This window comes from Mus musculus, chromosome 17 (genome assembly GCF_000001635.26).
Source record: "Mus musculus strain C57BL/6J chromosome 17, GRCm38.p6 C57BL/6J".
Classification (NCBI taxonomy): domain Eukaryota; kingdom Metazoa; phylum Chordata; class Mammalia; order Rodentia; family Muridae; genus Mus; species Mus musculus.
In genome coordinates, this window is record NC_000083.6 from 34,724,017 (window position 1) to 34,749,861 (window position 25,845).

Consider the following 25,845-nt stretch of genomic DNA (forward strand, 5'->3'; position numbering starts at 1 on the left):
ATAAAGCCAACATGAGGTCGCAGCTTTAGGATTTGTAACATTGAGAGCCTCAGAAACCCCTCCAATGAGACTAAAGAGTCTCTCACCAGTGGTAGGAGGGAGGGAGGAGGTTCTTGTGCCATGCTTGGTAATTGCGAGCAGGGCTGGCCCAGTGGGCTGCTTGTCAGAAGCACTAGGTAGGGCCCTTTCCATCTGGGTTCAAGGTTACCAGAACGGTGGAGCCGGATCAGGACAGGATCCCCTATTTGAAATTTATGTGGCACCTTGGTGGTTCCTGATTCGAACGTTTTTTTTTTTTTTTTCAGCAATTCCCAGGCGTCTTTTCTGACCAGTTCTAGGGCCTTCAAGTGAGCTAGCAGGGTTGGGAAAAAGGAACATCAGGGTCAAACATTTCCCCTGCTTCTGTTAAGGGGGGTGGTCCCCCATGGAGGAATTCAAAGGGTGTAAGTTTAAATTTCCCTGGGGTGTTCTGTACTCGGAACAAGGCAAAGGGAAGGAGAGCTGTCCAATCTTTTTCGCCGGTCTCTAAAGCCAATTTAGTTAAGGTTTCTTTTAATGTTCTATTCATCCACTCTACCTGTCCTGAACTCTGGGGTCTATAAGCACAATGTAACTTCCAACCGATCCCCAATTGTCTGGCTAACTCTTGACTTACCTGGGCAACAAAGGAGGGGCCATTGTCCGATGAAAATACCTTAGGGATGCCAGATCTTGGGAAATTTTCCTCTAATATCTTCTTTGCCACGATATTGGCGGTCTCCTTCTTAGTGGGAAAGGCTTCGACACACCCTGAAAAAGTGTCTATCAAAACTAATAGATATTTATTACCGTACTTGGTTGGATTAACTTCAGTAAAATTTACTTCTCAGTATGCCCCTGGCCACTCACCACTTAGCTGCCTTCTGGGGGCATTCTTGTGGTGCCGGGCATTGGGGAGGGCACAGGCTTGGCATTTATTAACAATCTCCTGGGCAAGGTCGGGCAATCTTATAACATAGTAGTTTGAGCTCTTGACAATTTCTTTGAGCGTCTTAGTTCAAAGTGTGTGAGCCAGAGTAGATTGGCTCCATATTGTTGTCCTTCTTTGGTGGGCAGGACCAAGTGACCATCTTGGGTCTTAGCCACTCCCTGGGGAGTATACCCACATATCTCAGGTAGTTTGTCTATTAGTTCCTGATCTTCTGGAGTGTAGTCAAAGCCTGCGTCTTTGAGGTCATAATTGTCTTTAAGTTTTTTTTTTTTTTTTCTCTAGCTACGAGGATCATAGCTCCTTGGGCTGCCTGTTCGGCAGCCAGGTCAGCCATCTGATTTCCCTTTGCTATGGCATCATGGCCTTTCTGGTGACCAGGGCAATGTATGATGGCCAGTTTTTGTTTTTTTGTTTTTTTTTTTTTGGCAAGTGTACGGCTTCTAATAGGCTCAAGATTTCTTCTTTATTTTTAATATCTTTCCCAGCAGATGTGAGTAGCCCCTTTGTCTATAGATTGCCCCATGTATGTGAGTGGTGGAGAAAGTATACCTGCTGTCTGTGTAGATATTAATGTTCTTCCCTTCTGCCAGCTGCAAAGCTTGGGTGAGTGCAATTAGCTCTGCTCTCTAGGCTGTCGTCCCTTCAGGCAAGCTGCTGGCCCAGATGGTTTGTTTTCCGTTGACCCCGTTGACCACTGCTGCCCCTGCTTTTCACTTACCTTCAACCAAAAAGCTGCTACCATCCGTGTACCAGTTGGGGCAGCCTGGCCATGGCTGGTCAGTGAGGTCTTTCCTAGTTCCAGTTTCTTCTGCCAGGATATCCACTCCTCCTCCTCCTCCTCCTCCTCTACCTTCCTCCTCCTCCTCCTCCTCCTCCTCCTCCTCCTCCTCCTCCTCCTCCTCCTCTTCTCTCCCCTCTCCCTTCTCTCTCTGACATAGGTCTTACTATGTAGCCCTGACTGGTCTTGATGTAGCTAAGGATGACCTCACCCTGACCCCTCCTTTTCCATCTCCAAACGCTGGGATTACAGGCATATTCCACAATGCCTGGCCTGGTAGCATTGCTTATATGGTCTCTTTCAGTTTCATAAACATGTAGAGTTAGGTGTGGTGGTGCTTGCCTATGATCTCAGCACTTAGCAGGCAATAGCAGGAAGACTGAGTCTGAGGTCAGCTTGGGCTACATAGCAAGACCCTATCTCAGAAGAAGCAAGGTTCAGTGTTAGTGTTTGCCTCATGGTGAGAGGCCCTGGGTTCTACCCCTGCACCACACAAAAGGTGCTCAGAAGACAAGGGACCACGTTTTGGAACAATGTGTACCAGCTCCTACCTGCTTTGCTCTGCCCCCACCATGGCTACCATGACGCACAGTTACACCATATACCACTGCCCCAGTTGTTTAATGAAGTCAAGGCTGAAAGAAATGATCAACTGGAGTCGACTTACCAAAAAAAAAAAAAAAAAAAAAAAAGCTGAAAAACCACAAATTACCACAGTTGTGAAGGAGTTTGAGAAAACCTTAAGAGGAAAGGAGAAAAGGAGGGGGCCTTGCTCGTAGGCCAGAGGACAGGAATGGGAAAGAGGAGAGGGCTTGCTATATGCTTGCTAAGGCAACCTTGAGGGTTAGGGCCCACAGGTTACCAGCTCAGGAAGAAGATGGCTCCCATCATGATAAAGACAGTCCTCCAACCTCGGCTGCCCCAGGAGGGACTGGGAAGACACGGCTGGGTCAGAAGTTACAACTGTTAGAGATGGAGTTTCCCCAGGACCACCCCAGGGGCACTTGATAAGGGGGCAATTGGGAACCTCATAGAGTATCTGGGGTGAGACTATTCCAATTAGGATGGTGTGGCTTAAGGAGATGGGTGACAAGTCCCCCAACTGCCTATCCCCAGACTTATAGACAGACCCCCAGATCAGGGGGTCCCCCTCTACTCCAAAATTCCTGCAAAGCACAGCAGTACAGCAGGATGCCCAAGGTGAGAATCCAACTGTGCTACCCACAGCTGGTGAGCTGACAACTGACAGATCCTTGTGGCAGAGGCTCAGGCCCAGCCTGTATCCCAGCCTTGCCCCAGGAGGTAGAAAGGAGGGATTTCTCAGGTTGGGCAGTAACAGCAGCATCCTCATTATAGGTGACCTTCCAGACCCAGGCTACAGCTGAATCCCTGCTCTGGTGACAAGTTTGGGGGATGCAAATGTAAGTCTCAGGACCTTGAAAGCAGGAGACCTGACCATCTGAAACACCCAGGAAGACCAGAGCTTCCCCAAGGTCCCCACATGAGGGGCTCATTTGATGGGGCGACCTAGAAACCTCACCATGCCTCCCACACCTCCAGATACAAATTCCAGCGATGATAAGTCCCAAATATGCTCTGCCCCAACCCCGGCCTTTGTACAGTTCTCTTTCTCTGCTTCAAACATCCTAGCTCTCTCTGCCAAAATCTGAGATCAGGAGTTCAAGGCCAGTGTTGGCTACATAAGACCTGGTCTCAAAAAGTAAAAAATAAACAAAATTAGAATTTTTTTTTCAGGGATATGGTACGGTTCGAAAAATACTTGCCTGGTGTGCACAAAACCCTTGGTTCATTTCCTACTGCAGCAAAATCCTTGGTCAAATGTCTAGGCTCCATAGTAAGTCTGAAGCCAGGCTGGGATGCATTTTAACCAAACAAAGCAGAAAAACACGTGAAATATCCACGATCCTCTGATGCTCTCCTCACTGATGTGAGCTCTGACATCTGACCTCCGCAGGGCACAGGAACTACCTGGTCCCATTGTGTTCCCCAGTGATGAGCCTCTGCGATAAGAGGCTATGGTTCTGGTTGTGGTACCACTCACTGGGCAGAATGGGGAAAGAGACAGACCATGGATCTCAGCAGAATGGTCAAATGGCAGATTCGTCTGACCTCGCTAAATTTCCTTGGTAGAACTAGGTCACCCTTGAATAACCAAAGATAGGCAGACAGGGTGGGGAGAGTTGACCCTTCAAGATATGCTTCCCCTTGAATATTCAGGAACAACACAGTCAATCTTTGTCCTGTCCTTTGCCTGGATGATCACCTGGTCAGACCTGAAGGTTGCACAACTCCAGAGAAGTTGCCTAAGGACACTGATAACAGAGTCAACAGACCATGACACAGTTGAAGCCACCAGACCCCAGGACTCCAAAGGCACTAAGACAGTAGGCTAAAGAGGAGAGATGGCCTGAGGGTGCAGAAACTGTGACACCCAGCAACAGGCTCCTGGGGCACTGGCTACTGGGCCCCAAGATGGCATGATTCCTAGGCAAACCTCAGGGAGGGTCAGGCAGAGCTTTCTGGTCCAAGGCTCAGGCCTGAAAATCCTGGGTGGGTGGCAGACTGCCGCACCTACAGACAGACACACAAGAGGATTTGGCTGTCAAAAAGCTTTTCTTTTATTTACCCTGTAGAGCAGAGCCTCTAATCCAGTGAGGCCCTAACCCTGAGCTGAGCTCAGAGAGCCAGAGTCCTAAGGCCTCACACCTGGCACCCCCGGCTGCTGAACTCCATCAGGAAGTCTTTGAGCTGGAAACAGGCTGCCCGATGGCGGGTGCTCTTGCACATTTGTTCTGAAGGCATCTCCTCAATCCAGGTATTTGAGTCCAGCAAGTACTGGGGGCTGCAGGTGACATAGTAGGGTCAGGACATGTACTCAAGGCGTTTGGCTTTGGAGAGGCAGAGCTAGGTGCCTAGGATCTGTCCCCAAAAGGAAGGTCACAGGTATGAGGAGAGCAAGGGAGGGACTGGGGGACTCACTCTCCCTTGTTGTCACTGGTTTCCCCGTCCATCCCCATGATCAAGTACTCTTTGTTAGGCTCCAAACGAAGGCGGCAAGAGGCCCGGCTCAGGAAGTTGCGGGTCTGACCTATGGAGGCCATGGTGTCCTTTCCTGAGGGAATAAAGAGATGGAGCCATCAGAGGAAAAGAAAGGGCCAGGAGAAACCTTGGGCAGGACTCTGTGTAGATCCTGCTGTTTAAGCCACGTTGCTTCCTACAGAACTTGTTGCTCACTATGAGCAAGCCCAGGTTCCTAATGAACAGGGGCTGGGGAGACAACAGGATGGTGGGGGTCATATTCAGACATTGAGATTTCCCATTTCCAAGAGGCCCCACACCCAGACCTCAGCCTCCACCACTCCCTAGCCTGCTTGTCTGCCCATTCCTCCTTCCTACTGAAATGCAGGACTTGGGTGATCTTGGACTCAAAGAGACGGAAGGCAGCTCTGCCATCTTCTCGAAGAACCTTAACCGTGAAGCCTGGGAGGGACAGGGAAGGGGGAGGCAGTCAGGGCAAAGCAGGGAGGCCACAGGTGGGGTTGGGGGAAGAGCAGGCAACCCCAAGAGCACAAGGAGCCCATGCCAAGGAGAATAGAGGCCGAGGAGGGACTGACCATACTCCACTCGGGGATAATAGCAGGCGAACCTCATCCGGTAGCCGTCCTTGTCCTCCACCCTTCGCTCCAGTGACCTTAGCAGTCGAGGGCACTTCCCTGCAGGAAGGTGTCACATGAGACCAGCTCGCCCTCCCAGCCAATCCCCTTGGCCCCCGACCTGGGTCTCCTCTCACCCTCAGCGCACTGGCATACATCTCCAGAGCACAGTGTGGCCAGGAGCTGGCTCTTGGTGGGTGCAGCATAAAACACAGAGCACTTGTGATCTAGAGAAAGGCGGCAAGACATGAGGGCCTCTTGGAGCCCAGGCCTCCCCCACTCCGTGGTGTCCCAGATGAGAGGGCAAACCCTCCGCCCCCCCCACCCCCCGCAATTTTGCTTGCCAAAGCATCCCAAGTGCTCACCAGGGCTGTAGTAGTCATACAGGACAGCACTGGATGGCTGCACCAGTCCCACAACCACCTCCTGCGAGGCTCCGAAGCCCACACACTCCCGGGTGGTAGGGACCTGGCCCCAGGATGGAAGATGGAAGCCTGCTCAGGGCCAAGCCAGGGCTGCCTTCAATGCCTTGCCTTGGACTGCTCGCCATGGCCTTGTCTCCAGGATCATTCATGCTGTCACTTCTCTGCCACTAGACTCTAAAATCTGGTCCCCAAGGCCTCTGATGACTTCACTGCCAATAGGGAGACCTTGTCCCAGGACCTCTGTGTGCTACAGGCACTTCCTGTGAAACCCTCCATGATGTGGGTCAGACTCTGAATCAGTCCTGCCTCCCCTGCTCCCTCCTTTCCCAGGAGCAGGTGCCCGAGCAGGCCCTCAGAGTCTCCCAGTGAGTGTCCACGGTGGACTCCACCTCTCCGTGACTCTCCATAAACCTTGCTAAGCTGAGGTCACAGCCCCGGCCTCATGGTGACATGTGGGAGAAGCTGTGAGTTCTCTAAGGCCACCTGCCACATGTGACCCTTATCATACAGACTCAAAAACCCAGTGTCCCCTCCTGTGAAACTTCTCTTTACTCACCGAGTCAAAGTACAACAGGACATGGGGCCCGTCAGTCTCAAAGTGACTCACGTAACGGTCAGAGAGAGAGGTCAGCTGCAGGAAAGAGGAGGTAGCCACAGGTCAGGGACCCTGGTCATTGTGTGACTGGGTTCGACACTTGGGGTTGCTACAAAAAGGGAGGTGGGCTCCAAAGGATGGAGAGGTGTCTATGGGTGACTGTACCTTCTCCAGGTCAGCCCTCAGGGCGTGGAATCCACTTAGGAGGGTGATGTCTGCGATGGCCATGCCAGACAGCCCCAGCTTGCCATTTCGCCTAGTGGGAGGAGAAGCCAGATGTATAGATTCTCAGACTGTGCCACACCCCGCCTCTTCCCACCACCATTCTCCCCAGAGCTCTCTGCACTCACCAGATACACACAGTGTACTGAACTCTGGACTCCTGCTCTTCGACCACCTTGGGGGCCTCCCTCCTGCGGCGGCTCCTACGACCCTCAAAAAGCTGCAGGGGCGTGACAGGCTGCAAGGGGACGCTGGGGTCATCTGCGGCTGGCATGTCATAGTAGTCTTCGTAGTCTTCATTGGCATCCCCTGTGTAGTACAGTGGTGAGGAGGCAGAAGCCCCTGTCAGACCCCCCTACAGGGGTCAGTCAAGGCCCCCTGACCCCAGGGCTTACATGCGTATTCCACAGCGCCTGTGACCTTCACTTCTATCTGAAGGTCCTGGCATGTGGTGTTCTTCATGTCCAGGACATTGTAGGTACGAAGGATCTGCCTCAGTCAGAGAGGGGGAGAGAACACAGGACACATATGGCACAGACTTGAAGGGGTGCCTGGGCTGAAGGATCTAAGGTCCCAGCTCCTCCCTTGCCCCATCCCCAATCCCAGTGAATAGCAGCACATGAGGCAAGGGGTGAGATGCAGCTGCAGTGAGGTGTGGGGCTGCCCTGAGAGCCCAGCCTGCCAGAAAGCTGCCTGCTCCTGGCTTCTCTCATAGCCTGGGCTCACACTGGGCACAGCAAAGATGACTTTGGGCCACTGATCCTCCTGACTCCACTTCATTTTGGAAGGGGCACATTTCCCCAGGCTGTCAGCCTCACTGCCATGCTGGCAGTGATCAGAGGGTTAGTGTGACAGGAGGCAAGAGTTGCCTGGGCCAGAGGAGGGAGCTACCAAGACATCTATGGGTGCCCTGGGTCAAGTGAGACATAAAGGAAGAAACGGGGGAGGAGGGGAGCTCATGGGGACCTAGGTCTGAGGTACTCGGGATGGAGCTGAAGGAGACGACAGACACCCAGAAATGGAGGGAAACCAGACTAGAGCAAAGATGGAGGCTCAGGGAAGGAACAGGGGACACCAAGCCAGGAGATGGCCTCCTCCTCCCCAACACACATGCTATGCCACAAAGTCCCAGTCAAGGCCCAGCTCCCCACCCCACCCACCGCCCATGCCTACCCCTGCACCCCACACCTCCACTCCACCTCTTCTCACCTAGCTGCCCTACCTCACTCAACCCTGGTACTCCATGTCCAACTCCCCAACCTCACCCTACATGCCCCACCCTTCCCCATTCCCTACACCCTACTAAAGCCCCTGTACACTTTACCCCCTTACCCCACACTGCCCCCTACATCCTGCAAGCACCCACCCCACCCCAGCTCCCCAACCCACACCACAACCCAGTACCCCTCACTCCTCTACCCCTCCACCCTCTCTCTCACAGACCAAAGTCCCTCCTCCCTTCCCCACCCATGCACCCCTCTCCTGTCACCTTCAAGGTGCCTTTGCTGTTTCCTTCCACCTTGACACTGATTGTGCTGCCCAGGGAGAACTGCCAGGAGGGAGAGGCAGCAGGTCAGATGGCACAGGGGAGCAGACCAGTAGTAGCCCCACACACAGAAACTTGTGCTTGGCTACAGTGTCAATCTCCAGAACAACTAGACCAGCGGTTCCCAACCTGTGACCCTTTGGGAGTTGTGTATCAGATATCCTGCATGTCAGATATTACAATTCATAACTAGCAGAATTAGGGTCATCAAGTAACAATGAAATATATTCATGGTTGGGGTCCCCACAACATGAGGATCTGTACTAAAGGGTCACAGCGTTCTGAGGCTGAGAACCACTGACCTAGACCCTGGTGTGGACTCTATAGACACCCTGTTTACAGATGAAGGAAGAAGAGCCCAGAGGTTTGACCACACAGCCAGAAGAAAGTCAGTCTCCCCACCACACCCTCAGGAGAGGGCTGGACTGGGCATTGGACAGAGGCTTCTGACCTGGGCCCAATACCCCAGCAACCCCATCAGGGATGGAGGAGGTCACCTTTAGCTCCTCCTCCAGGCCCTTGACTTGGTGGTTGTTCAAGTGTAGCCCGTGGGTCTTAAGCCCATTGCGGCCCATGGAGCTGAGCGTCACGTTCAGTGCTTTCTCCTCAGTGGTGTGCGAAGCGATCCAGTAGGCAGACAGGGCATCCAGGGTGACCACAGTGTCCTGAGGAGGTTAGGGTGGGAGTCGGACACTTGGTCTCAGAACCAACCACCCACCCTGAGCAAGCCCTGTGGCTGCCCCTACCTGGGTACTGCGGAATGCCCCATGGAAGCTTCCCTGGTGGGTGAGCCAGGATGCAGCCTTGTCAGCCATTTTTCCCTTTCCCTCCCGCAGAAGCAGGTGGAGCAGGGCATAGGCTGTGGTTTCGATCCACAAGGCTGGGGCCTGGGGCACAGGTTCTGTAGGGCTACGGGGGGCTGTGGGGCGCAACACAACTTTGTCCTGAGAGCCAAGGACTAAGCCCCAGTAGAGGTGTTCTAGAAGGGAGAGAAATGCATACTGAACAAGAAAACTACAGGTGATGAGCTGAGCCACCAGGATCTTGGCGCCCCCTGTCAGCAGCCCCCTGCTTCCACTCCACAGCCATGAGAGGCCCCTTCTCTTCAGCCCTTTTCAGGCAATCCGAGGGCCCCAAGTCCCAGGTGCTCTGCCAGGGTGCCCTCGCCCTCACCCCCTGTTTCCTCAGCCATGGCCATCAGGCTGTTGTGGGCAACATTCCGCAGGTCCTCCGAGGCCTTGGTCAGCGTAAGGGCATAGGCTGTGATGGCGGCGGCATGGGCACCCAGGAGCCCAGCACTTGCCTTCTGCCCCAAGAATGAGTTTGCCTTGGTGATGGAGGCTTCCTAGAAGAGAGCAGAGGCCTGAGCCTGCATGCCCGGGCTCCCGGGGCAAGGATGGCCGGGCAGGAAGGACAGAGCACGGCTTCCTTACCACTCTGTTCTTCAGCTGCTTCGCATCGTCATCCTGGAAGACGTCCAACCCATGGTGAAGGGCAATGACCACAAAGGCGGTCAGTGCCACTGTCTCGTCAGACCCCACCAAGCCCCCCTAGTGAGGAGAGAGAAAGAGAGGCTGTCAGGCCAGAGTTGTGAGGAGCCCGTCTTCCTGCTGACATCCTACACGTGCCTCCAGCGTGTTCACACCTGCATTGCTCTGTGGATGACTGGACATGGGTCGTGGAAGGAGCCATCACCCAGCTGCTGGGCCAGCAGCCAGCTAGCCGTCTCCTGCAGCTTCTCCGGGGAGTTGCCCACCTGTTCCTGGGCCAAACTCAGAATCTTCAGCACGAAGGCAGTCAGCCTAGAGCGGAGGGGGCGTGGCTGGAGAAAATGCTAGTCTCTCAGGAGACCTGGCTGGTTGCTTTTTGACCTCTGGCTGCCCTGAACAGAGTCCCCAGCCTCACCAGGTGCTGCTGTCCCGGTGTAACCAAGCCCCAAAGGAGCCATCATTCTTCCGAAACTGCTGGATCCTCATGTATCCTGGGAAAAAAGAGGTGCCAAGGTTCCTACTCTCCAGCTGTTTGGGCCAGGGCTGTACTCCCAGCGCCTTACCCTTGACCCCAGCTTCTCTCTCTAGGCTCCTGGCTGCCTTTCATGCCCTCCCTGGCTCTGACTCCTGCTTTCCCTTAACCCAGAACCTTTTTGGATCAGATCCACAGCATGGTCCTTTGTTTCAGGGGACAGTTTGCTCCACTGTTCTGTCCTGTCCAGGTAGTTGGAAGCAGTCAGGGTAGGAGCCAAATAGATCATGGTTTGCTCTGCACAGCCCTGGGGAAGCCTCAGGAGGGAGGCCACACCTCCTGGGGACAAGGCACCTTCAGAACCCATAGTCTCCAAGGGTTCCGAGGCTAAAGGACAGAGAAGTTGAAGATGAGACTAGGTCTACGCACTCAGCACCAGAAGACTATAACAGGGTCCATGGACTTCAGGTGAATGCAGGGGCTCGTGAAAAAGGTCTGGACCAGCCACCCACCTGTAACCCTGACTAAGCTGCTGAAGTCTCCGTCAGGGACGATGTTGGGATCCGAGCTGCCAGGAATCTCCAAAGTCCGACCCAGGTTATCTAGGCAGAGGAAAGGAGCTGGTGGGTGAGCCCCTGTGCCCCATAACTCCACTAGGGTACTGGTGGCTGGGGCAGGGGATACTCACTTAGGGGGTCGAGGTTGTAGACTAACTCTTCTCTGTGGATGGCTCCTTCCTTCTGTCTCAATTGGAAAATACAGTGGGGGATTAGCCAGGGCTACAGCCTCCCCTCTGGGTGAACACCCCAGGGTCTTGGCATGTGAACTTCCCAGTCAGAAACAGGGACTCAGCTCACTTCTCTACCATGTACAAGGTCCTGGACTTAACCTCCATGACCACAAAAATAACATAAAACAGAACAAACCGTTTCAGAGACAGCCGGCTAGGTGTGACAGTGGTGCCTGTAGACTAGTAATTCCAAAGGCAAAGGCAGGGGGATTACTGAATGTTCAAGGCCAGCCTGGACTACAGCCTGGGCTAGCCTCTGTCTCAATATAAGTAAACAATTTCTGGGACACAATTGAGTCACAATAGTGGATTGTAAGTTTATCCATACACTGGGTTTGAGTGCAGAGACATGGCCTGGCCAGTAGAATGTTAAATGGCTGGGAGTCCGGGGGGCGGGGTGGCTAGATTTCCAGGCAGTCACTCACCTCAATTTGGAGAATCTTAGACACAGCATCCCCTAAATCAAAAACCCCTCGAGCCACCACCTTCAGGGGCACGTTGGCAGCAGCTGTGGGTACCACAGAGAAGGCCACAGGCCGGGCAGAACCTGCTGGCACTGTCACCTGCTGGGCCATCATTCCACCACCAGCCAGGCACAGCCCCTCAACTGGGGTCACATGGACACTCACCTGGGGACAGGAAACAGGGATGGCCAGAGATTCCTAATTGGATCAGGTCCACTGCCTGACCTGACCTGTCCCTGTTTGCACCCCTCCCTATGCCCACCCTGGATGCTCAGGCTCCCCTACGGTCTCACAGCCACATCATCATTCAGATAGTTGTAAAGAACAGGCCGTAATTCAAACTGCTCAAAGCGGCGGATGGAGATGGGCAGGCGCAGGTGCAGGTGGAATTTTCTGAACACTCGAACACGAGTTGGCTTGGCTACACACAGACCTGTGGACAGGGAGATGGGGCAGTGACAGAGATGGACCTCAGGCCTCGGGGAGGAAGGGTTCTGGAATGACTGCCCTCTGCTCTTGCCTGCAGGCAAGCCAGTGAAGATTTTCCCCAGATCCATGCAGAGAGCAGAGGGAGGGTCAGAGCATGGAGGGATGAGAAGACGTCTGGACAGCACCGCCTCACCTTTGCTTTTGGACAGGCTCACACCATGAATCTCCCATGTGGTCATAGAATCAGGAAGCCACACTGTCAACCTGTGGGAGGGTCGGGGGGAATGCAGAGAAGCCCTGTTGCTCACAGCCTTGTCACTCTCCCCAGACCCAGCCCAGAGGCAAGATCAGGCATGCCAGGCCCTCACAGTTTGGAGCTGTCTACAGGTTCCACTCTCCAGAGCCAGTTCTCTGGGAAGGAGGTGCGCACAAGAATGTCGTCTTCATCTATCAAGTCTTCCTCCTGCAGCATGTTGTGGTTGTCTGGGGGCAGTGGGGAAGGCATTGAGGAGGGAATGTGTTGCCCTCTCAGGCGTCACCGCCCATCCCTCCCTCAGCTTCATCTGGCTGCTCACTTCGGGCAAGGTGTGCCTGGCTCCTGGTCTGGTTCCTGCGAAGGTCCTCAGCAAACTTGCAACAGGACAAGAAGGGCTCACGGCAGGCCTGCTGAGGCACACGGGCAGCCCGCTGCTCACAGGTACGCTTCATGGGCAGCTTCGTCATCCCGTCTTGGCAGCAGCGCTTGGCATCTGGAGAAGAATACTGGCCCACTGCTGGGCCAGGGAAGGCTAGGCAGGTGGGAGGGACTGAAGCCTCAGCATCCATCAAACCTAGAACCACCAGCACGTGCTCGGGGAGAAGTCAGCAGGCCGATGGACTGCACCAGCCAGCCTCCACCCTCAGCCCTTGGCCTCCTCACCCTCCATACCACAACTGGCCAGGGGGCTGCAGAGGGCAGAGAAGCAGATCCCACCCTGACCCCAAGACATGGCTCCCAGTGCTCCATGGGCACCCACAACATACACTTCTCACTGACAGCCTTCTGGAAGTTAACATTTCTCTTTTGCCGACTTTTCTTCTCCTTGGGACAGCTCAGGTCTGGTAGAGAGCAAGAGAGTCGTCAAGCCTCCTCTTTCTCCATCCCTCAGCCCACCCAGCCTTTAGACCCCTGAATCTCACACACAGACACACACATACACACACACACTGTACTGGCTAGTTTTGTGTCAACTTGACACAGCAGGAGTTATCACAGAAAAAGGAGCTTCAGTTGAGGAAATGCCTCCATGAGACCCAACTGTAAGGCATTTTCTCAATTAGTGATCAAGGGGGAAAGGCCCCTTGTGGGTGGGACCATCTCTGGGCTGGTAGTCTTGGATTCTATAAGAAAGCAGGCTGAGCATTCCAGGGGGAAGCAAGCCAGTAAAGAACATCCCTCCATGGCCTCTGCATCAGCTCCTGCTTCCTGACCTGCTTGAGTTCCAGTCCTGACTTCCTTTAGTGATGAACAGCAGTATGGAAGTGTAAGCTGAATAAATCCTTTCCTCCCCAACTTGCTTCTTGGTCATGATGTTTGTGCAGGAATAGAAACCCTGACTAAGACACACACACACACACACACACACACACACACACACACACACACAGACATACACACACAGACACAGATACACACAAACACACACAAATACATACACACAGGTGCACACACATGCGCACGGCCTTTTCTCCTTCTTCTGCTCCCACTCACTACGTTCTTACCCTCTCTGGTTTGAGTTAGTCGATCACCATCAGAAAAGGCCAGACCAGCATCCTGGAACACCTGAAGGGCATCATCCCCACCTCCAGGACCACAGCCAACATTGTAGCTGTTGATTACTTCAAAGACCTAGCAGGAAAAGGCAAGAGATGCTGGGAGATGTGAGCAACTGAGGAGCAGGATCTGCCACTCAGCTGAGGGTATTAGGGTATGGCTCAAAGATGAGAGAAGCGAGTGGGGAGACCAAGAACATCTAGGATTCAAGGGAAGACTGGGAAGAGCCTATAGGGACTGAGACTAAAGAACTAAGCCCCAGACCTTAAGATAGGAGGAGGAGGAGGAAGAAGAGGGAGAGGAGGGGTAGGAGGAGGAGGAGGAGAGGGAAGAGGAGAGGAGTGAGGAAGAAGAGGAGGAAGAAGAGGGAGAGGAGGAGGAGATAGAAAAGGGGGAGGAGGAGGAGAAGGAGTAGTACGAAGAGAGGGAGGAGGAGGAATAGAAGAAGGAAGAAGAATAGGAGAAGGAGGAAGAAGAGGAGGAGGATGAGAAAGAGGAAAAAAAGGAGGAGGAAGAGGAGAAAGAGGAGAAGGAAGAGAAGTTTGAAGAGGAGGAGGAGAAGGAAAAGGAGGTGGAGAATGAGGAAGAGGAGGAAAAGGAGGGGAAGGAAGAGGAGGAGGAAGAAAAGAAAAAGGAGGAGGAGGAATAGGATGAGGAGGAAGAGAAGAAGGAGGAGGAGGAAGAAAAGGAGGAAGAGGGGAAGGAGGAGGAGGAGGAAGAGGAGGAAGAGAATAAGGAAGAGGAGAAGAGAAGGGAGAAAAGGAGAAGGAAGAGGAGGAGGAAGAGGACAAGGAGGAGGAGAAGGAGGAGGATGAAGAGGACAAGGAGGAGGAGAAGGAGGAGGATGAAGAGGACAAAGTGGAGGAGGAAGAGGAGAAGTTTGAGGAGGAGGAGAAGGAGGAGAAGGAAAAGGAGGAGGAGAAGGAGGAGGAAGACAAGGCAGAGGCACAGGAGGAGGAGGAGGAGAGGAGAAGGAAGAGGAGGAGAAAGAGGAGGAGGAGGAGAAGGAGGAAAAGGAAGAAGAGGGGAAGGAGGAGGAGGAAAAGGAGAAGGAGAAGGAGGAGGAAGACAAGGCAGAGGCACAGGAGGAGGAGGAGGAGAGGAGGAAGAAGAGGAGGAGAAAGAGGATAAAGGATGCATGAAGAAGGTTGGACAAACCTTGCTCATGTCGAGGGGTTTGTGAGACCGACCACCCACAGCATACAGAGCCATGTCCACAGCTCCCAGTGCCACCAGGGCTTTGGAGTCAGTTTGAATTCGGAGCTTCATCATGTCCGCATTACGATACTCCTTGGCACCATCCACCTTCAATTGCAGCTGGCAGAAATGGGAGGAAAAAGACAATCAGCACATGGAGAGTGGGCTGGGGACATGGGTCAGTAATTAAGAGGTGTGCCATCCATGCATGAGGACTGAACCCCAGAATCCAGGTGGGGGTGAGGGCATGCCTGTCATTCCAGCCTGGAAAGGCAGAGACAGGGTGGGTGGGTGGGATCCCCAGAACAAGGTGGTTAGAAGATGAGGCTTATCAGTGAGCTATAGGCTTGAGTGAAAGAAACTGCCCCAATGACTAAGGCTGAAGAGTAAGACAGATGACCCCCAGCTCTCTACAAGCACATGCACCCATGCAGCATGCAAAATGTGCACACACACATGCCCACCTCACATGCATGAAGAGGAAAAAAGAAAAAGAGTGAACTCTCACCTCCAGCCCCATGCACACTCAGTGGCTAAACCAGTCATCCTGTCCTCCTCTGAACCCCTGCGTGCACATGCACACTTGAACATGCACACACACAAGCATACATGCACACCTGCATAGGGAAGTACACATGCATTCAAGCACACATGTACATACAGACATCTGCACATGTGTACACACATGCACATGAATATGCACGCTAACAGGCATGTGCACACACATGCACACAAGCACACACACACACACCACAGCCCACAGACCCAGTCACCTTGCCCTCACAGTCCCTGGATTGGATGTTGATGAGCAGAGAGTTGGCCACCGGGTGTCCTTGGTGATAGAAGTAAGCCACAAAGTAGAACGAGGGAGCCAGCTGATGGTCCACCAACACAGAGACGGAGGTCACAGTCTTCCGGGGCTCCCGACCCATAGCCATGATCTGGCCTCTGGAGATGATCTGAGCCATGGGGAGGCAGTGAGTGGCTTCCTGCTTGGTATACACCCTGCCCCGAGTCCTACACCCAGCACTCCTATACCCCAAGTCCCACATACCATGTAGTAGTAATGAGAGAAGGTAGGTGCAGGGATGCCCACAGGTTGAAGGTTTAGGATAAAGGTGTCCCCCACACTAGGGGACCGAGGGTCTAGTGGCTCAATAGAAAGAAAGCCAGTGCCTCTTGAAGGTGGGGCTTGCACGGTGAGCCTGGCTATGGCTGGGTAGAGGGAGCCCGCAGACACCTGGAGAGAAGGCATGAAGGGCAGGGGATATGCCAAGGACCCAAATGTGCCACCCCTTCCACCAAACTCCACCAAAAGCACCCAGGAAACAACTCATGCACCCTCCCTGCCTCCATGCCCATCCCAGTCCTCAGAGAACCACTACCAAGAGTCGAAGTTCTGTGACAGTTGGTGGGATGGGGAAGGAAATGCTGACTTGGCCAATTCCATTGGTGCTCTGTTGAATGTCAAGGACTTGGGAGTCAGAGCCTGACACCAATGTGGCAGAGACTTTAACAGGAACGTTGGAGGCTTCAGAGCCTGACATTTCTTGGACCAGAGCCTGGAGGAGACAGTTAGAAAGAGGTGTCATCAAGACTGTTTGGCCCACACCCTCTCCCCTCCAGCCCTGCCCTTCCAAGAGGAACCTGCAGCAGGAAGTGGGCCCCAGGCACAAGATGCCTCTTAGTGCGGCTGAGATCCAAGGAGAAGGCAGATGATACAAAGCGCCAGGACGTGAGTTCTGCCTCCTCCATCTCTCCTCCTGCAAGACAGAGAGCAGAGACATAGAGGGCAGAACCCAGGGAAGGGAACCAAGAACTGGTTGTGCACTGCTTCATCTGCACATGTGTGCACGGCCTATCAGATGGTGAACCAAGAGGAGAGTGACTGGAAACAGATAAAAGGAGACAGGAAAGGACAGGACTGCGATGGGGGGACCTGGGTCTGTGTTGGCATCAGGAGCTGTACTGGATGGTGAGGACCAGAGGCTGTCTGATGGTGCCATTTGCATTTTTAAACTGCCCCTGAGGGTGTTCTCAAGGGCAAGGCTTGAAGTGCCAGCAGAGGGAAGCCACCCACCTGGAGACTCGATGACAGCTGTAGCAGCATAGAGACGCAGCCCCTCCAGGTCTCTGACCCCAATATTGATTTTATCCAGGGCAGCCTGGAACTGGTCCTTTGAGATGGAAATGTGGGTCCGGCCTTCCACCAACTAAGAAGAAGAGAAAAGGCTGTGAGTTATGCTAGGTCCCCACTTCCCCTTGTCACCCCCTTGACGCTACCCTACCTTGGCCTGCGTCTCTAGGCCCCGAAGGAAAGTCCTCTTCCCTTGCTCATCCATGAGCGCAAACCGTGTGTATGCCACGCCCTGCACGGGCTTCCCATAGATGTACCTGTTGTCATGGGGAGACAGGAGGAGAGCTGAGGGCTGGAGCAATAACTCAGGTGGTAAAGTGTTGCCAAGAAAGCACAAAGACCTGAGTTTGGTGCCCCAGGATCCCTGTAGAAATGCCCAGAGATGTGACAGCCTCCTTGTGTGATCCTAGCATTAGGAGCATGGAGGTGGGGGTTCTGAGGGCTGCCAGGCCAGCCAACTTAGCCCAGTCAGTGAGTTCCACTGCAATGAGTGTGTGTCTCCAAGGAAGACACAAGAGGTTGTACCCACACACATTCCTCTGCACACATAGGCACACACATGCACATCTCTAATCCCAGCACTCAAGAGGCAGAGGCAGATGGAGCTCAGTAAGTTCAAGGCCAGACAGGACTACACGGTGAGTATACAGTGGGTGTGAGACTCTGTCTCAAAAAATCTCAAATAATAGATCAAGAAAAAGAAAAGCCAAGGGTGCAAGGAAGCTGGGCTTTGCAAAGATGGAGGAGTGAGGCAGGGCAGGAGGGTGGGTACCTGGCCTGGATGTCTAATTGGATTTCATCACTGTTGCTGGGCACCATCAGGATATATGGCTTCCAAGGAGTAATCTTCACCTCGAAGTTGGGAAGGACTGAATAAGGGTGAAGAGATGGGTGGCCAGGTACTAGAGACAGGGTCCTCCCCTCAGGCTGCCCACCTCACCCTCCTGTACCCCATACTTCAGCACTCACCATACTTCTTCACTTCAAAGTGGGTGCTCCTATTGGACTCCAGTCCATCTGAGAACCTAGCTGAGATCTTCCAGGTCCCAGGCCTGAAAATGGACAAGGGAGGGAGTTGAGCTACCCACCGACAGACAGCCATGGCCTGAGTGAGTCCAGGCTACCCACCCATAGACAACTTTAGTGTGAGTGAGTCCAGGCTACCCACAGACAGCTATGGCCTGATTCCTCCAGAAGAAAGCTGTGGTATGACCAGAGATCTGGGAGGGGCAGGGTCAGAACATCTGGAACGTGCCTCTGTCTGTCAGAGGTGGTGGACAGTGCCAAGGGAAGCAGGCCTTGGGGTGGTACAGATAAAGGGAAACCCTAAGGTGGGAGAGCTCACTCTGAGATGTCTGGAATGGTGAAGGCATCTTGGAAGATGGATGTGGAAGTAAATATCTCCTTCTTGAGTACACGGAGGCCATGGGAGTTCTGTGAGGGGAGTCGATGTGGTCAAGTGGGAGGTCACATCAGTGCACAGTGTTGGGAGGGTCAGAGGTCAGACACTCACCTCCACTGTGATGGTGAGGAAATCAGTGGATGGGCGCATCTTTTGATCCAGTGCAAAGACCCGATAACGAACTAAGAGAAGGATGAGGGAAGGTGGGGGTGAGAGGTAAGAGTCCTGAGCAAACCGAATGGAACTGCTGCAGGGAGACAACGGGGACTTAACTGCTAATCAAGCCCCTAGGGTGGCTCTATCTGTGGAGTTGCCTTACATAGAAGGCACCAAACATGCCCTGAGCAGCCTGGGAGAGACAGAGCAAAGGCCCTGGGGCTGGAGGCTCACCCCGCTGCCCCGGATTATAGATAGGCTGATCGGTCTGCACAAAGATGTGGCCTCGTCGGGAAGAGAAGAGCAAGTTGACACCCTGAGTCTCTGTGGCTTTGAAAGCTGTGTTCCTTAGCCACGGAGACTGAGCTACCAGCTGGATGTGGGGGGCTCTGCGCAGGTCAAAGAGGCCACAGCTCCTCACATCTTCCAGTGGGACCTATCAAGACAGAAGGAGACTATCAGACAGAGCAAAAGGAACCCAATACAGAGCCTAAGGTAGGGACAGCAAGGCCATTGTGCCAGAGGAGAGAGAGGCAGGAAGTCATTGAGGGGGATGGGAAGGAAAAGGCAACAGAAGTGCCAGGCACAATGGCTCCCGGCTGTAATCCCAACACTTGAGAGGCCCACAGTAGGGTCACTGAGCAATTTCAACCAATCTAGGTTACACCCTGAAATCCCATCTCAAAAGCAAAACTAAACAATAAAACAAAAGGCAACAGGCAAACCAGGTGTACTTGTAAATCTTAGCACTTTGGGGGCTGAGGCAAGAGGACAGCTGTGAGTTCAAAGCCAGCCTATGTCACATAACAAGCTCCTGTCTGCTGCTAAATAAGCAGACAATGGGGTGCAGCAGAGAGACCTGAGAAACAGCAGGGGTGCTGGTACTGGTTACCTCAAGGCTGAGCAGCACAAAGTCATCTCCCGAGCTCAGCTTAAAGTCCTTCTTTGGGGAGCAGGAACCACCCTTTGGGTTTCTGAGGAACACTGATCCTTTTACCTCCTGTCCTGGAGGGGCATCCAGGAGCTGTACCCCCACCGACAGGGGGGTCCCCAAATTAACCACAGAAGGGGAAAACAGGAGCAACCTAGGAGAACAGTGAGGTACATCTTCAGACCCAGCCGAACCCCACCACCCCGCTCTCCCTCACCCCTGGCCCACACAAACGCCAGTGTCTTCCCCGGGACCTGGGCTTCTGCAGGGATGAGGCACAGAAGCTGAACACCCAGGCCAGCCCCCAGAGGAGCCGCATGGCTGGAGGATTCAGGAAAGGTCAGACCTGTCTGGTCTGACTGTCTGCTCCCTTCTGATCAACCTAGGGTTGGGGCAGAGTTTGATCTGGACCTTGCCCCTCCCTTTGCCCCATGAGCCGGGAAACCACGTGATGGCCAAGAAACAGAACTGGCCCTAGGCCCAGAGCTGGGGAGGCAACCCAAACACCAGGGTCTCTGTAGAAATCTTGGCCCCAAAATTGATCTGGTGCTTGTTTATTCCCAGTACCAGGGACTTCCCCTTGTGTGTGTGTTTGTGTGCGTGTGCGTGTCCCTGTGCATGTGCGTGTGGGTGTGTGTGTGTGTGTACGAATACATGTGCTTGCCCATGTGTGCGTGTATTCAGCTCCAACATGACACATAGATAAGACAGGTAAAGGTCCTAACAAAACTAGAATGGGTTCCCCAGTCGATGGCCTCATATTCAAGGCAGCCTTCTGCTTGGTATGGCTCTAACAGAAAGCCTATAGCTCAGAAGATGAGGTACACTCTCACCCCAGACAGGGAAATTGGCCTGAGTAAGCCTTGTTCTCTCTCTAAACAATGATGAAATGCTCAGCCCCAAGTTGGGCTTCACACAGCCGTACATACACCACACTGAACAAAGGACACAGAAAGAAGTGCAGGCACGAGTATTTTATTTGGCAATTTCAGCCTGACGTGAAGGGCAGAGTTTTCTACTCCCTGCTCCAGTGTCTCTAGCAATCCCACCTTCTCATCCCCTTGGCACGGCTCCTGACTCCACACGCACAGAAGCAAGAGCTGCAATGCCCACAGCCCGGCTCAGGTAGAAGCCCAGCTTGCAGCAGTAGAGCCTGGCACCCACTGCGGTGACTTGCTCAGCCACCCTGGAGTGGCACTTCCAGGAACCTCACTCAGTGAGTTGCAGAATCCAAGCATTGGCTCCTCATGTATCTGGCAGGCGAAGGAGGGTTCCAGAAGTGGTGGGGACACTGTGTAACAGAAAGACAAGACTGGAGCCAGCTGCCTAGACCCAAAGTGTGCAAATCCAGAATTTAGTTCAGTCTTCTCCCGAGTCCGGGAATGAGAGAATCTTGGCTTCACTGATGACAGAAGCAACACTTAGGGGGACACCAACCCTGGGTCCCTGCACGTTTCCCAAGTCTCAGGACTAGACTCACCAGTCCACCAGCTGGGCTCCAATGAGGTCGTGCACATGGTAGGCAAGACCTAGCCGCACTGCCAAAGGGGCCCTGCGGCCCAGGAGCTCTGACAGGGCAAGCTCCCAGTACTTGGCCTTCCACACCATGCTCAGTACAGCCTGGCGCCCTGGAGGAGAAGGTCCAGGAAAAGGAAGAAGTGAGTCAAATTTGGAGACCTAAAGACCCCCCATGGGTGTTGCTCCTCAGGCACCATACCTTTAACAAAGCACTCGATGAATCTCCCAGCTCCAGGCACAGCCAGCCACCAGCTTCCAGCATCTCGGACAGTGAGGACCCCAGCGTTCACCAGGTGCCTGCAGGTGGTAGGCGGCCATGATGATGCAGCCTGGGCTGAGAACCCTCCCTTCCCCTACTGCTGATGCATGGACCTTGAGCTTCCAGAAACACAGGCAACCCAAGCAGGGACCCACTTACCCTGTTGGGTCCACTACTGCTGCCTGGGTGTGAAGTGGGGTGGGGTGGGTGTGGGTGTGGGTGTGGGTGTGGGTGTGGGTGTCATATACTGTCTGGGCAGGTACACAAGCATGTAGAGGCTACAGGTTTACATTAAGCATGTGCAATAACTGTTGACTTCTAAAAAGACACTTTTTATGTGTATTCGTGCTTTGACTACATGTTTAGCACATGCATGCAGTATCTGTGGTGGCCAGAGAGGGTACAGGATCCCCTGAAACTGGAGTTATAGACTATTCAGGGCCATTTTGTGGGTGCTAGGAATTAAGCTTGGGTCCTCTAGAAGAGCAGCCATTGCTCTTAAACATTGGGATATTTATTTCCCTTTTATTTTTTGAGGCAGTGTTTCTCTGTGTAGCCTGGCTGTCCTGGACCTTGCTCTGTAGACCAGGCTGACCTCAAACTCTGAGATCCACCTGCCTCTGCCTCCCGAGTGCTGCGATTAAAGGTGTGCAACATCACACTTAGCTGGACCTTATATTTGTGATAGCGACTCTCACTGAACCTGGAGCTCATTGGCTTGGGTGCACTTTGCTAGCCTCTCTCCTGACTTCCAGCACGGGGGTCCCAGGCACCTCACTGTGCTCAGCTTATGGGGGTGCCGGAACTGCAGCTCGCTCAGGCCCCCATGCTCACACAGCATGGACTTTTCCAAGCAAGCCAGCTCCCCAGGCCTCTTGGTGGAGACTGCTTGCTCATAAAACAGTGTCCTTGGGAAGCCCTCCCTGAGCAAAGGCTCTGAAATGTGCCTGAGGAGTAAGCGTCATCTCTGGGCTCACCATGACCTATGAACTCTCCCCACTCTGTCCCTGCTACTTCCCAGGGGAGATCAGTGAGTTCCCATACCAGCAAGTTAGAAAGCAGGAGGCCTGACACAGGTGTGGTACCCTAAAATCCTTCTGTACTGAGACCTTGCCTAGTACTTTACAGGGGACCCTGTGAACTTGAATCTTTAGGGATCCTGTAGCCTCTGCCATTTTCTATTCTCATGGCATTGTCAGGCATAGCTCCAGCAAAGCCTCATATTGGGCAAGCCTCTAGCTCTGCCGATTTCTAGTCCAAGGCTCTCTTGCAGGGTGGAGTACATTTCACTTTACAGAACAGAGGCTCACTCAGAAACGCTGCTAGAGGCCTGACTTACTGACCCCACCACATCTCACGTGATCTCTGGGTCCCTGAAGCCGTACGTCTGTGTCATCTGATCCTGCTGGAAACTGAGGTCCCCACAGGCTGGGAGCACTGAGTCCAGGAACTTCTGTACCACCCCAGCACATGGTAGGCCTTGAGGACCTAGAACCAGAGTTGATGTCGGTAGCCAGCATGAGCCCATCCCCCACCATGGCTCTCTATCTCTGACTCCCTTCTCCTGGGTCCTTCTACTTCCCTTTTTCCCTGCTTCCTTCTTCCCTCCCCCACACTTCCTTCCTTCCTCCCCATCTTACTAATTACCAGAACTCTGTGCCCTCTATGAGATGTGGGTTAGACATAATGTCAGTTATTTCTATGCCCAGCTTCCCTCCCGAGACCACCACACTGGTGTACTCCCCACCCCCACCCCTCCCTCCCTTCTCACAGACCTGGGTCCTGTAGTCTTCTTGAAGACAATTCCATGAGCATCCAAGTCAAAGCCTAGCTGGATAATTCGGATCTCTCCCAGTTCTTGAAGCTCCTTCTGTCTCCACAGAGATGAGAGGGGAAAGAGAAAGACAGGGTAAGACAAGCAGCCATGTTCTGAGCTCTGGGGCAGAGAATCTGATTTCGGGGAGGGGGTGATGGGGAGGGAGGATTAGGACATTTACCATGGAGACACTCAGGTGACCATCAAGCAGCTGCTTCCAACCAGTCACCTACCCACCTTATGAGCTGCTAATAATCAATATACATATTTTCTAACATCAGACTTATCAGTCACTACAATAAAACAGTGATGCCGGTCTTGCCTTTAATCACTGCACTTGTGAGGCAGAAGCAGCCTGGAATGGTCTACTGTCTAGCCAGGGCTACACATCTTGTCCTTGTTTCAAAAGGACAAGACAAATAGTGATAAAGACAGATCCTGCCCCCGAAGACTCATCAGTCTAGATGTTGGGTGGAGGTGTGTGAGAAGCACTGGATAAAATACTTAAACAATAATGGAGCTGGCCATGATGGCACATGCCTATACTCCGTACTGGATAGGGGAAGTCAGAACTTGTGAGTCTGTGGCCAGCCTAGGCTATGAGATCCTGCCTGAATGCCAGGCAAGCAAACACGAAGTAAACAAAAACAACAAACCCAAATAAACAAACCATCCAGGACTTCTGTGGGCAGCAACACAACAGAAGCCAGAGTGGGTAAAGACACCTCACCAATCTGTCGACCTCAGCTCAGGCCCCTGGACAAACACGCACTCTTAGTTAGGGTTTTATTGCTATGAACAGACACCATGACCAAGGCAAGTCTTATATAAAAAAAAATTTAATTGGGGCTGGCTTATAGGTTCAAAGGTTCAGTCCATTATCATCAAAGTGGGAGCATGGCAGTATCCAGGCAGGGATGGCACAGGCAGAGCTGAGAGTTCTATGTCTTCATCCAAAAGCTGCTAGTGGAAGACTAACTTCCAGGCAACTAAGGTGCGCATCTTAAGCCCACACCCCCAGTGACACAACTATTCCAACCAGGTCACACATATTCCAACAAGGCCACACCTCCAAATTGTGCCACTCCCTGGCCTAGAATATACAAACCGTCACACATGCTGTAACATGTTTACATGCAAACACGCACATAAAACATATCTGTCTAAAAAATTCTTTTGAAGGGGCTAGAGAGTTGACTTAGCAGTTAAGAGACTAGCTGCTCTTCCAAAGGATGCTGGATCGACTCCTGGCAACCATGTGACAGCTCACAACTGTCTGTAACTCCAGTTTCAGGAGATCTGACCCTGTTCTGACCTCTATCTGTTCTGAGTGCTACGTCCACTCAAGTAAAGTCTGCTTGGTAGGCCTAAAAGCCTGGATGCAGTCTTGAGGCAAAGAGTTTCATGGAAACAGCCTCCTGCAACCTTGGCATTCCAATGGCCGATATACGCAAACCCTGTCCCCGCATTAGTCTGGTGCATGGATCTGTGTGCTCTCTTTCAGTATTATCTCATTATAAGTGCCTTTAAGAATTGACATTGATATATACCTAAGAATCCACCAGTGTTCCAATGGTTCCTAGAAAATCCTTGAAGCTGACCCTGAGCTTGGAATTCAGTAAGAATATTACCTATTCAGTAACATTCAAATTCTCTTCTAGTATAGACAGTGAAAGTAATTAGGCATTATAATTTACTCGAACAAAGCTAGAAAAGCTCATGGCTAGTCTGCATAGTAATTACTTAGGACAATAGCCGAGTCACACCCAAACACAGGAATACACAATGACCTAGGAAATAGGTGGGTTGTCCCATGAAAGGGTTAGTAGAAGGGAATTCCCCTGGTGCAGATTTTTTCACTAGACCCAGAGGAATAGCAAAATCAGGTATTTAATAAAGAACCCCTGGTGGTGGGTTTAATAATAGATTAGCATTGCATCAGAGGATTCACCTGGCTCCTGTGTTTAGCTGATCTTTTTAATTAAGGGTTGTTCCTATTTTCAATGGTAAACGCGGCCTGGATCCTGCCATCTTTTTATGTATGCATTCTTTTTGTTTTGTGTCAATGTAACTTGGCAGATGTGTTCACCTGGCTTTCTTGGTTTTCTTCTGTATTAAAAGTACAGTGTTCCTTTGGACAAATTACATTCAGATTTAGCACTCCCTTGTGTCTGCAACTATTTGTCAGTTCTCACTGACTCTTTGCCCATCTGTCTGAAACCCTGATTCCACACAGATTGAGAGAGGCCGACTGGGCCAAACAGGGACTTCAGGGCAGGTAAGACTTTATCTTTTTTCTTTTCCTTTCCTTTTTCTTCTTTATTTCTCAGGCAAGGATAGGATCTCATCTTGGTGCTTCAGACCGACTGACAAAGGCTCATCAGTTTGACGGGTAAGTTTTTACCATGGGGCAGTCTGACATTAAAACATATTTAGACATCTCATTGAGCCGTAGTAAAGGTCTATGCTGTAGTGATAAAGAGACAGAAACTCAGCACCAATTTTAAGAACACCTTTGAGAATGAAAAGTGTTCTCAGGGAAATAAAGCTGCGTGTTTCAGTTGTAAAAAACCGGGACACCTGAGGAAGGGTTGTAAAAATCCCTCGGGAAACATGAAGAGCTTTTCTCCAAGTCTCTGCCCACGCTGTGGTGGAGAGAACCTTGGAGGAATGATTGTAAATCAAAGTCCCGTAAAGACGGGGCTCTGCTCACTAAAGAAGCAGGTAAGATGAAAAACCTAGCTAAGGGGCAGCCTCTTAG

At 52.5% G+C, this 25,845-nt stretch overlaps 1 protein-coding gene and 1 pseudogene across 4 annotated transcripts; both read right to left on the reverse strand.

The window, feature by feature from the left end:
• Positions 1–4,122: 4,122 nt before the first annotated feature.
• Positions 4,123–19,886, reverse strand: C4b (complement component 4B (Chido blood group)). 4 transcript variants are annotated; one of them, XM_006523531.4, is made up of 42 exons: positions 19,746–19,886; positions 19,453–19,645; positions 18,795–18,996; positions 18,516–18,586; positions 18,348–18,436; positions 17,972–18,054; positions 17,775–17,871; positions 17,154–17,259; positions 16,946–17,078; positions 16,513–16,628; positions 16,251–16,427; positions 15,920–16,105; positions 15,639–15,824; positions 14,827–14,985; positions 13,617–13,743; positions 12,879–12,953; positions 12,431–12,625; positions 12,224–12,338; positions 12,049–12,119; positions 11,720–11,859; positions 11,388–11,591; positions 10,861–10,912; positions 10,685–10,774; positions 10,350–10,559; positions 10,116–10,191; positions 9,856–10,012; positions 9,644–9,760; positions 9,384–9,555; positions 8,957–9,189; positions 8,708–8,875; positions 8,154–8,213; positions 7,060–7,153; positions 6,793–6,973; positions 6,608–6,698; positions 6,404–6,478; positions 5,788–5,890; positions 5,560–5,649; positions 5,384–5,482; positions 5,166–5,249; positions 4,749–4,881; positions 4,476–4,611; positions 4,124–4,340 (listed from the first exon to the last, which is right to left on the reverse strand). In XM_006523531.4, exons 1-42 carry the CDS (start codon positions 19,808–19,810, stop codon positions 4,275–4,277), a joined length of 5,277 nt encoding a protein of 1,758 aa, XP_006523594.1. In that variant the 5' UTR covers positions 19,811–19,886; the 3' UTR covers positions 4,124–4,274. The 4 variants fall into 4 exon arrangements, with proteins under 4 accessions (XP_006523595.1, XP_006523594.1, NP_033910.2 ...); XM_006523532.4 differs by lacking the exon at positions 8,154–8,213 and having other exon boundaries at positions 4,123–4,340; NM_009780.2 differs by lacking the exon at positions 4,124–4,340 and having other exon boundaries at positions 4,364–4,611; positions 19,746–19,881.
• On the reverse strand, positions 20,453–23,142 carry Stk19-ps1 (serine/threonine kinase 19, pseudogene 1; annotated as a pseudogene).

Coding starts and splice junctions, on each gene's coding strand:
- C4b (XM_006523531.4), bottom strand. CDS start 19,810: ATGCGGCTCCTCTGGGGGCTGGCCTGGGTGTTCAGCTTCTGTGCCTCA. Junction 16,106..16,250: donor TCACAGAACTTCGACTCTTG/GTAGTGGTTCTC, acceptor CCTTCTCTCCAG/GTGTCTGCGGGCTCCCTCTA. Junction 10,775..10,860: donor CTACAACCTCGACCCCCTAA/GTGAGTATCCCC, acceptor TCCTCTGCCTAG/ATAACCTGGGTCGGACTTTG.